This window comes from Callorhinus ursinus, unplaced genomic scaffold (assembly GCF_003265705.2).
Source record: "Callorhinus ursinus isolate GAN/ISIS: 27379988/994484 unplaced genomic scaffold, GSC_fseal_2.0 scaffold2, whole genome shotgun sequence".
NCBI lineage: Eukaryota > Metazoa > Chordata > Mammalia > Carnivora > Otariidae > Callorhinus > Callorhinus ursinus.
In genome coordinates this window covers 45,960,671-45,972,568 of record NW_027397064.1, presented here as the reverse complement: position 1 = coordinate 45,972,568, position 11,898 = coordinate 45,960,671, and the positions used below count along the sequence as shown (strand labels likewise).

The 11,898-nt window shown below is 43.8% G+C and overlaps 1 protein-coding gene across 1 annotated transcript; it reads left to right on the top strand.

Annotated features, from left to right (window-relative positions):
* Positions 1-303: 303 nt before the first annotated feature.
* LOC112806599 (forkhead box protein K2-like) lies at positions 304-3,085 on the top strand. The gene is given in 3 exon segments (XM_073881516.1): positions 304-1,120; positions 1,123-2,358; positions 2,837-3,085. Coding segments are annotated over 2 exon segments (1,962 nt in total). The 3' UTR covers positions 2,268-2,358; positions 2,837-3,085.
* Positions 3,086-11,898: the final 8,813 nt, after the last annotated feature.

The window sequence follows — 11,898 nt, the reverse complement described above, 5'->3', positions numbered from 1 at the left end:
GGTGTCCTCTTTTTGTATATGCAGAAGTTTTTATTGCTCTCGCAGTTCTTCTGAGTGGATTTTTATTTATCTAGTTTCAACTGATGTTGTTCAGTGGCTACATGGCTGCTTCTTGTCCAACCTTATTTCTCCATTCTGCAACATCCCCCATCCAGAGTTGTTGCTTATACAACTAGGTCTGGGAAAATTAAGAAGCAGATATCCTGGTCGCTCGCCGGCCGGCGGCCTCGCGTGGCCCTCAGCTCCGTGGCGGCGGCGGCGGCGGCGGCGGCGGCGGAAGGCGGCCCAGGCCCTCGCAGGCCCATGGCGGCGGCCGCGGCGCTCTCGGGCGCGGGCGGGCCTCCCGCGGGCGGCGGGGGCGCGGGCGGCGGGTCCCCGCCGGGCAGCTGGGCTGTGGCGCGCCTCGAGGGCCGCGAGTTCGAGTACCTGATGAAGAAGCGCTCGGTGACCATCGGGCGCAACTCGTCGCAGGGCTCGGTGGACGTGAGCATGGGCCCCTCGAGCTTCATCTCGCGGCGCCACCTCGAGATCTTCACGCCCCCGGGCGGCGGCGGCCATGGCGGGGCGGCCCCGGAGCCGTCCGCGCAGCCCGGGCCCGACGCCGGCGGCGACTTCTACCTCCGCTGCTTGGGCAAGAACGGCGTGTTCGTGGACGGCGTGTTCCAGAGGCGCGGGGCGCCGCCGCTGCAGCTGCCGCGCGTGTGCACGTTCAGGTTCCCGAGCACAAACATCAAGATCACGTTCACTGCCCTGTCCAGTGAGAAGAGAGAGAAGCAGGAGGCCCCCGAATCCCCGGTGAAACCTGTGCAGGCCCACATCTCGCCCCTGACCATCAACATTCCAGACACCAGGGCCCACCTCATCAGTCCCCTTCCCTCCCGCACAGGAACCATCAGTGCTGCAAACTCCTTCCCATCCAGCCCCCGGGGAGCAGGGTCTTCGGGGTACAAAATGGGCCGTGTGATACCAGCTGACCTCAATTTAATGGCCGACAACTCACAGCCAGAAAATGAAAAGGAAGCTTCTGCTGGAGACAGCCCAAAGGATGATTCAAAGCCTCCTTATTCCTATGCACAATTAATCGTACAAGCAATTACGATGGCTCCTGATAAGCAGCTTACTCAAATGGAATTTATACTCACATCACTAAAAATTATCCATACTACAGGACAGCGGACAAGGGCTGGCAGAATTCAATTCGCCACAATCTCTCCCTGAATCGTTATTTCATCAAAGTACCACGTTCCCAGGAAGAACCAGGCAAAGGCTCATTCTGGAGGATAGATCCTGCCTCTGAAAGCAAATTAATAGAGCAGGCTTTTAGGAAAAGACGGCCTAGGGGCGTGCCTTGCTTTAGAACCCCTCTGGGACTGCTCTCCTCTAGAAGTGCCCCAGCCTCTCCCAATCACGCTGGAGTGCTCTCTGCTCACTCCAGTGGTGCCCAGACTCCCGAGAGCCTGTCGAGGGAAGGTTCACCAGCTCCCCTGGAACCTGAGCCCAGCGCCTCACAGCCCAAACTGGCCGTCATCCAGGAGGCACGGTTTGCCCAGAGTGCACCAGGCTCGCCTCTGTCTAGTCAGCCTGTTTTAATTGCCGTGCAGCGGCAGCTGCCGCCGCCGCCGATCAAGCCCGTCACCTACACAGTCGCTGCTCCCGTGACCACCTCGACCTCCCAGCAGCCTGTCGTGCAGACGGTGCATGTCGTCCACCAGATCCCTGCGGTGTCCGTCACCAGCGTGGCCGGCCTGGCCCCGGCGAGCACATACACTGTCGCCGGCCAGGCCGTGGTCACTCAGGCGGCCGTGCTGGCCCCTCCTAAGGCAGAGCCGCAAGAGAATGGAGATCACAAAGAAGTAAAAGTGAAAGTGGAACCTGTTCCCGCGATTAGCCATGCCACACTGGGCGCTGCTAGCCGGATCATTCAGACGCCACAGACCACCCCAGTCCAGACGGTTACCATAGTGCAGCAGGCACCTCTGGGTCAGCACCAGCTACCAATAAAAACTGTAACGCAAAATGGGACTCACGTGGTGCCAATCCCTGCCGCCGTCCATGGCCAGGTGAACAATGCAGTGGCGAGTCCTCTGCACATGTTGGCAACACATGCCTCGGCGTCGGCCTCCCTGCCCACAAAGCACCAGAATGGCGACCAGACGGAGCAGCCGGAGCTGAAGCGGGTCAAGACGGAAGACGGCGAGAGCATCGTCATCGCCCTGAGTGTGGACACGCCGCCGGCAGCTGGCAGGGAGAAAGGTGTCCAAAACTAGCGACTGGGACAGCTTTTCTTACTTTAGTATCAACTCTGTGGTGCCAAAAGGAGACACTGCCACTCACCGATGCTCGGAGCGCGTTATCTCGGTGGGTAGAGGGCCCTGCGGTTGGACTTCACCTCAGCACTGAAAACACAAAACCCAGGTGGCCTTAAAACTCCTAAAAGACAGAAGTCACACCTGAACAAAACCACATGCAACAAAACCTGGTTCCGGCAGTGTCTCCCCACCCCGAGCTCAGCTTGTCACTCCGGAGCGGAGCTGCTGGGACAGGGCGGGGACTGTCCCCACCGCCCTCCCCAGGACCCTTGGGGCTGGCACTGGTAGATGAGACAGTATTTTGTTGTTCACATGTGGAATTAGAATATTTTGAGGTGTACTTTCTTTACAAAATAACGGGGTCTTTGACATGTCCGATCGCTCCATTTCTACTCTGGAAATTTTGGAATCACACAGGACCTTTCGTGTTGATTTCATTTGGGGAAAAGAAACAATGTAGTTTTGTTTTTGTTGTTTGTTTTCAGCCTATGGAATGATTTCCTTTTGTCTGTCCTGTTAACGTTCAGATGGAGCTACTTGATGACATCTGCAGGTTTTCCGTGTTAGAGCAGGTGCCAGATGCATCTAGGACAGACGGACAGACTGGACAGATGGACGCCCATGCTGGGCCGCATGTTAACCATGACTGAAAAGAACTGCTGGATTCGCGGAGCTGCACTTAACTGGGTCTCTCTCCTGCTACTTTTTGTTGTTTGTTCCTTTGTATTGACTTTGTCCCTGGCATAATTTTCCACTCTAAGTAAAACAAGCCTCCTAAAAAAAAAAAAAAAAAAAAAAAAAAAAGAAGCAGATATCCTACTTAATTTCTTCATTCATGGCTACTCTGCAGTCTCTGATGAGAAACCTATAGAGATGCTTCACATTTCAGCTGCAACAAGTGTGTACTCCTAGTACTTATATTTCCTACAACATTTTGTTGTTTGGATGCTTTAGAGCCATCCAACTTCTCCTAGACAATTCTATACTCTGAAGGACAACTAAATGTATTTATGTATCTAGTTCTGACATTTTCCACTAGTTGGTTTTGAAATGTTTTCTATTTGGCAGTTATTTATTTATTAACTGTCTCTCTCAAAACATGATTATCTAGCTATTTTTGGATCTGAACCCATTTAATCTTTACTAAATGAATAGACATGAATTATGGACTATGAAAATTACTGCAAAATAGATTCTTGTGACATTTTCAGAATCATTGTGATTTTCGAATAAGGATTGTAATAACTTAAATTATTCCAGTTAAAATATTCAGCTATTTAAAACAAAACAAAAGAAAATAGGTAAAAGGGTGCTTTACTTCATATATATTTTTTACTTACTGTTAGAGTTCTTGGAAGTCTAACAGATTTGCTTATTATCTGGTGATGGATTGTATTACCATGTTTTGGAGAAAACAAAAAGAACAAAACAGATGAAAATAGCAAATAAATAAATATTTATAAAAGAAGAAGGAAAAGAAAAGCCACAAAAGGCAGATGCAACAGACAACAGAGAAACGGAACTAAAAAAGAATATTGAAAGTTTATCACAACATCCATCATGTTCTTCCTGTCGGTGCCAGTCAGGCAGTTTTTTTATTCCTTTGAATGTGTCATAGTTTCTTGCCAGAAGACTTTTGTCCATATTGTTTTCTCTGCCTAAAGCATTTCCACCATTTTTATACTCTTATTCTTCAAACCTCACCTCAAAATTACATCCTTGAGGAAACATCTCCTAGAGGTTCTCCTATTTTATGAGCTAACCTTTCCTAACACCATCATTTTATGGCAGTTATTATGTTTGTGGTTTTTCACTTGTGAAATTTGTTTTTCAACTGTAGTAGATTCTAAAATTCTTGAATATATGAGTTATAACTTGCTCAGCTTATATTCTCAATGCCTTGCTTTAGCACATTGTATATATTCAATAAAAGGGGTTGAATTGACAAATAAGGAAAATAGGCATCTATAAACTGATTCCAGTGCCTGTATGACTGCATAATCTTGAGGAATTTTCAAGGCTTCTATTGAGGTGCTGGGTATAAAGATAAATGAGTGTCGAAACTTGGAAATACTTTCCTTATAATTGTGGTGGGTATTAAGAAATGGCTTTGAAGAGGTAACTCCAATTACTCTATAAGCTTTCTCTAATAAATATCAGCAATTCTCTGTGGCTTAGATTCTCTGAGAATGCTTGTGGAAGAATGGGGATATTACAATTTGTGTTACAAAGTGATTTGCAGGGAAATTTATGGCACAGTGGATGTGTGTGGAGGAGAACATGAGGGCATCAGTAACAGGCTTATCTTTGATTTTTGAGCTGAAAGTATTAGAAGTCCCTCTTAAGTCCTTTTTTTAGCCATGAAAGAAAAAGTAAATATTTCAGGAGTGGTCTAATATTTCAGTTGGGTCTAAACCCAACATTAAGGGTTTGGGATAGATGGTAAGCAATTATACTGCCAAGAGTGGGACATTACTTGTGAAAAAGGAGTATAAATCACATAGTCAGAAGGCAAACTTTGTGAAAACACATGGGTCTAACTTTGCCAGGTATCTGAGGCACACCATGTCTTATTGTGATCTGGGGTTCATTTAAGTGGGATGTCCCACTTTGGGTTTTTTCTCTCTGCAGAAAATAGAAGTTTGGAAATTACTAATCCAAAAATTCTAAAAACCAAAACAAGTTAATTGAACTCCTAAACTTACTCTTTTGTTGAAGTAGGACACTGATTGGGAAGCAATGAGATTCTAACAATTAGAATGGGATTAGAGGACACAATCCAGTGAGTAAGAAACCTGATGTCGGTGAGAAGAACCGCTCTGCTGTGAACACATACAATGTTTCTGGAAAAAGAAAACAGGACTCAAAAGATCCCTGAAGGCAGAGCTCAGTCAGACCCGTGGAGAACTACTCTCAAGCCCTGAGAGCTTTCAAGCAATTTCCAACATTATTTGGCATGGATTTCAGAAATTCTATGAACCAGGGGGCGGAGCAAGATGGCAGAGGAGTAGGAGACCTGGATTTCGTCTGGTCTCAGGAATTCAGCTGAATAGGGATCAAACCATTCTGAACACCTACGAACTCAACAAGAGATCGAAGAGAAGAATAGTAACAACACTCTGAACAGAAAAGCGACCACTTACTGGAAGGTAGGACGTGCGGAGAAGTGAATCCGAGGCGATATTCGGAAGGATAGATGGCGGGGGAGGGGGCCTCCGTCGGCCACTTCTGGCAAGTGCTAGAGCCGTGGAGCACAAAATCGGAACTTTTAGAAGCCGGCTCCGCGGAGGGACGTCACTCCAGTGGCTAAGCGGGGGGTGGAACCCTCACGGGACAGTGTGGTCTCAGGACCCTCGGGGTCACAGAAAGACCAGGGGTGCCTGAGTGTGGCAGAGCTCCCAGCTACCGCAGCAGGGAAGCTGGCGGCAGAGAGGGAGCTGAGGCGCGGGCTCTCAGCTCGGGGTTGCCATAAATTGTGATCGGTGACAGTCGGGCCACTGCTCCTCCAGCAGGGACCCAACAAGCGGCAGATTCGGGGAGACTCCCATTCCTCCCCCAGGAGAAGCGGCACGGGAGTGCAACTCAGGGATCTGCTGGGTTTGGAGACTCCACATGGGGTTGGGTGCCAGAGATAGAAATGCTCGTTCACAGGCCGGGTGAGCACGGACTGCAGCCAGAGACCAGGGACACGGGAGTGACTGACTGCTTTTCTCTGGGGGTGCACTGAAGAGCGGGGCCCCAAGTTCTCAGCTCCTCTGGGCAGAGATTGGGAGGCCACCATTTTCACTCTTCTTCTCCAAAACTGTACAGAAAACTTGCAGGGAACAAAAGCTCCCAAGAGCAAACCCGAGCAGATTACTTAGCCTAGACCAACAAGGGTGGGGCAATTGGGAACCATGGCAACAGGCCCCTCCCCCAGAAGATCAGCACGAACAGCCAGCCAAGACCAGGTTTACCAATCAAGGAGAACAGGAGAACTGCAGCGCGAGGGGAATACTGCACATAGAATTCATGGCTTTTTTACCATGACTCATTAGTTTCTCAAAGTTAATTTTTTTAACTGTTTTTTTTTTTGAATTGTTCTTTTCCCTTTTTCAACCAACATCTTATTTGGTTTTGAAAAAAAAAACATTTTTATTTTTCATTTTTAGAGTCATATTCTATCCCTTCATAGTAGTTCCCTTATTTTTGGCATATATATATAAGTTGTTCGCTCTTTAAAATTTTGAGATACAGTTTCTTCTAACAGATCAAAATATACCCTTAATCACTAGTGTATGACTTTGTTCTAGTCTCCTGCCAGATCACATACTCTCCCTTTTTTTTCTTTTTTTTTTAAATCTTCTTCTTTGCTTTTTCAAACAACTTCTTATCATCAATTCCTTTTATGAAACCTTTTATAATTTTCATCTTTACAGTCATCTTCCATGCCTTCATTGTATCAACCCTTATTTTGTACATATATGTCTTTCTTTCTTTAAAATTTTAGGAGGCACTTTCTTCTAACAGACCAAAATACAACCAAAATCTAGTGTGTGGCACTGATCTTTGCACTAGCCTGATCATATTTGATCAAATTTTGTTTTTTGTTTTCTGTTTTTGTTTGTTTTTATCTTTATCTTTTTCTTTTTTTTCTTTCTTTCCTTTTCTTTTCCCCTGGTTTCAGGTCTTTTCTGATTTGTATAGAGTATATTTGCTGGGGACGTTGTAAACCTGTTAGCATTTTGTTCTCTCATTCATCTATTCTCCTCTGGACAAAATGACAAGACGAAAAAAATCACCTCAGCAGAAAGAACAAGAGGTAGTACCGTCTGCCATGGACCTACTCAATACGGACATTAGTATGATGTCGGACCTAGAGTTCAGAATCATGATTTTAAAGATACTAGCTGGGGTTGAAAAAAGCATGGAAGTTATTAGAGACACCCTTCCTGGAGATATAAAAGAACTAAAATCTAACCAAAACGAAATCAAAAAGGCTATTAATGAGGTGCAATCAAAAAGGGGGGCACTAACTACTAGAATAAATGAGGCAGAAGAGACAATCAGAGATATAGAAGACCAAATGATGAAAAATAAAGAAGCTGGGAAAAAGAGAGATAAACAACTACTGGATCATGAGGGCAGAATTCGAGAGATAAGCGATACGATAAGATGAAACAACATTAGAATAATTGGGATCCCAGAAGAAGAAGAAAGAGAGAGAGGGGCAGAAGGTATATTGGAGCATATTATAGCAGAGAACTTCCCTAATGTGGGGTAGCAAACAGGCATCAAAATCCACGAGGCACAGAGAACCCCTCTCAAAATCAATAAAAATAGGTCAACACCCCGACATCTAATAATAAAACTTACGAGTCTCAGAGACAAAGAGAAAATCTTGAAAGCAGCTCGGGAGAAGAGATATGTAACCTATAATGGTAGAAACACTCTATTGGCAACAGACCTATCCACAGAGACCTGGCAGGCCAGAAAGGACTGGCATGATACCTTCAGAGCACTAAACGAGAAAAATATGCAGCCAAGAATACTATACCCAGCTAGGCTGACATTGAAAATTGAAGGAGAGATAAAAAGCTTCCAGAACAGACAAAAACTAAAGGAATTTTCAAACGCGAAACCTTACAAGAAATATTGAGAGGGGTCCTCTAAGCAAAGAGAGAGCCTAAAAGCAGCATAGACCAGAAAGGAATACAGACAATATACAGTAACAGTCACTTTACAGGCAATACAATGGCACTAAATTCATATCTTTCAATAGTTACCCTGAATGTAAATGGGCTAAATGCCCCAATCAAAAGACACAGGCTATCAGATTGGATTAAAAAACAAGACCCATCCATATGCTGTCTGCAAGAGACTCATTTTAGACCCAAAGACATCCCCAGATTGAAAGTGAGGGGTGGAAAACCATTTACCATGCTAATGGACACCAAAAGAAAGCTGGGGTGGCAATCCTTATATCAGACAAATTAGACGTTAAAACAAAAACTGATAAGAGATGAGGAAGGACACTATATCCTACTTAAAGGGTCTATCCAACAAGAAGATCTAACAATTGTAAATATCTATGCCCCTAACATGGGAGCAGCCAATTATATAAGGCAATTAATAACAAAAGCAAAGAAACACATTGACAACAATACAATAATAGTGGGGGACTTTAACACCCCCCTGACTGAAATGGACAGATCATCTAAGCAAAAGATCAAGAAGGAAATAAAGACTTTAAAGGACACACTGGACCAAATGGACTTCACAGACATATTCAGAACATTCCATCCCAAAGCAACGGAATACACATTCTTCTCTAGTGCCCATGGAACATTCTCCAGAATAGATCACATCCTAGGTCACAAATCAGGTCTCAACCAGTACCAAAAGATTGGGATTATTCCCTGCATATTTTCAGACCACAGTGCTTTGAAACTAGAACTCAATCACAAGAGGAAAGTTGGAAAGAACTCAAATACATGGAGGCTAAAGAGCATCCTACTAAAGAATGAATGGGTCAACCAGGAAATTAAAGAAGAATTAAAAAAATTCATGGAAACCAATGAAAATGAAAACACAACTGTTCAAAATCTTTGGGATACAGCAAAGGCAGTCCTGAGAGGAAAGTATATAGCAATACAAGCCTTTCTCACGAAACAAGAAAGGTCTCAACTACCAAACCTAATGCTGCACCTATAGGAGCTGGAGAAAGAACAGCAAATAAAGCCTAAACCCAGCAGGAGAAGAGAAATAATAAAGATCAGAGCAGAAATCAATGAAATAGAAACCAAAAGAACAGTAGAACAGATCAACGAAAATAGGAGCTGGTTCTTTGAAAGAATTAACAAGATTGATAAACCCCTGGCCAGACTTATCAAAAAGAAAAGAGAAATGACCCAAATCAACAAAATCATGAATGAAAGAGGAGAGATCACAACCAACAACAAAGAAATACAAATAATTATAAGAACATATTATGAGCAACTCTATGCCAGCAAATTAGATAACCTGGAAGAAATGGATGCATTCCTAGAGATGTATCAACTACCAAAATTGAACCAGGAAGAAATAGAAAACCTGAACAGACCTACAACCACTAAGGAAATTGAAGCAGTCGTCAAAAATCTCCCAAGAAACAAAAGCCCAGGCCAGATGGCTTCCCAGGGGAATTCTACCAAACATTTAAAGAAGAATTAATACCTATTCTCCTGAAACTGTTATAAAAAATAGAAATGGAGGGAAAACTTCCAAACTCATTTTATGAGGCCACCATTACCTTGATCCCAAAACCAGACAAAGACCCCATCAAAAAAGAAATTACAGCCCAATATCCTTGATGAACATGGATGCGAAAATTCTGACCAAAATACTAGCCAATAAGATCCAATAGTACATTAAAAGGATTATTCACCATGACCAAGTGGGATTTATCCCTGGGCTGCAAGGCTGGTTCAACATCCACAAATCAATCAACGTGATACAATATATTAACAAAAGAAAGAATAAGAATAATATGATCCTCTCAATAGATGCAGAGAAAGCATTTGACAAAGTACAGCATCCTTTCTTGATCAAAACTCTTCAGAGTATAGGGATAGAGGGTACATACCTCAATATCATAAAAGCCATCTATGAAAAACCTACAGCGAATATCATTCTCAATGGGGAAAAGCTGAGAGCTTTCCCCCTAAGGTCAGGAACACGGCAGGGATGTCCACTGTCACCACTGCTATTCAACATAAAGTATTAGAAGTCCTAGCCACAGCAATCAGACAACAAAAAGAAATCAAAGGCATCCAAATCGGCAAGGAGGAAGTCAAACTCTCACTCTTTGCAGATGATATGATACTGTATGTGGAAAACCCAAAAGACTCCACCCCAAAACTGCTAGAACTCATACAGGAATTCAGTAAAGTGGCAGGATATAAAATCAAAGCACAGAAATCAGTGGCATTCCTATACACCAACAACAAGACAGAAGAGAGACAAATCAAGGAGTCGATCCCATTTACAATTGCACCCAAAACCATAAGAGACCTAGGAATAAATCTAACCAAAGAGGCAAAGGATCTGTACTCAGAAAACTATAAAATACTCAGGAAAGAAACTGAGGAAGACACAAAGAAATGGAAAAACTTTCCATGCTCATGGATTGGAAGAACAAACACTGTGAAGATGTCAATGCTACCTAGAGCAATCTACACATTCAATGCAATCACCAACAAAATAACATCCAGTTTTTTCAAAGAAATGGAACAAATAATCCTAAAATTTGTATGGAACCAGAAGAGACCCCAAATAGCCAGAGGAATGTTGAAAAAAGAAAAGCAAAGCTGGTGGCATCACAATTCCGGACTTCCAGCTCTATTACAAAGCTGTCATCATCAAGACAGTATGGTACTGGCACAAAAACAGACCCATAGATCAATGGAACAGAATCGAGAGCCCAGAAATGGACCCTCAACTCTATGGTCTACTCATCTTTGACAAAGCAGGAATGAATGTCCAATGGAAAAAAGACAGTCTCTTCAACAAATGGTGTTGGGGAAATTGGACAGCCACATGCAGAAGAATGAAACTGGACCATTTCCTTACACCACACACAAAAATAGACTCCAAATGGTTGAAAGACCTAAATGTGAGACAGGAGTCCATCAGAATCCTAAAGGAGAACACAGGCAGCGACCTCTTCGACCTCAGCCACAGCAACTTCTTCCTAGAAACATTGCCAAAGGCAAGAGAAGTAAGAGCAAAAATAAACTATTGGGATTTCATCAAGATAAAAAGCTTTTGCACAGCAAAAGAAACAGTCCACAAAACCAAAAGACAACCGACAGAATGGGAGGAAAGATTTGCAAATGACATATCAGATAAAAGGCTAGTATCCAAAATCTATAAAGAACTTACCAAACTCAACATCCAAATAAATAATCCAATCAAGAAATGGGCAGAAGACATGAACAGACATTTTTCCAAAGAAGACATCCAAATGGCCAACAGACACATGAAAAAGTGCTCAACATCGCTCGGCATCAGGGAAATCCAAATCAAAACCTCAATGAGATACCACCTCACACCAGTCAGAGTGGCTAAAGTTAACAAGTCAGGAAATGACAGATGTTGGCGGGGATGCGGAGAAAGGGGAACCGTCCTACACTGTTGGTGGGAATGCAAGCTGGTGCAACCACTCTGGAAAACAGTATGGAGGTTCCACAAACAGTTGAAAATAGAGCTATCACACGATCCAGCAATTGCACTACTGGGTATTTACCCCAAAGATACAAATGTAGGGATCCGAAGGGGTACATGCACCCCAATGTTTATAGCAGCAACGTCCACGATAGCCAAACTGTGGAAAGAGGCAAGATGTCCATCGACAGATGAATGGATAAAGAAGATGTGGTATATATACACAATGGAATATTATGCAGCCATCAAAAGGATTGAGATCTTGCCATTTGCAACGACGTGGATGGAACTGGAGGGTGTTATGCTGAGTGAAATAAGTCAATCAGAGAAAGACATGTATCATATGACCTCACTGATAGGAGGAATTCTTAATCTCAGGAAACAAACTGAGTGTTACTGGAGTGGT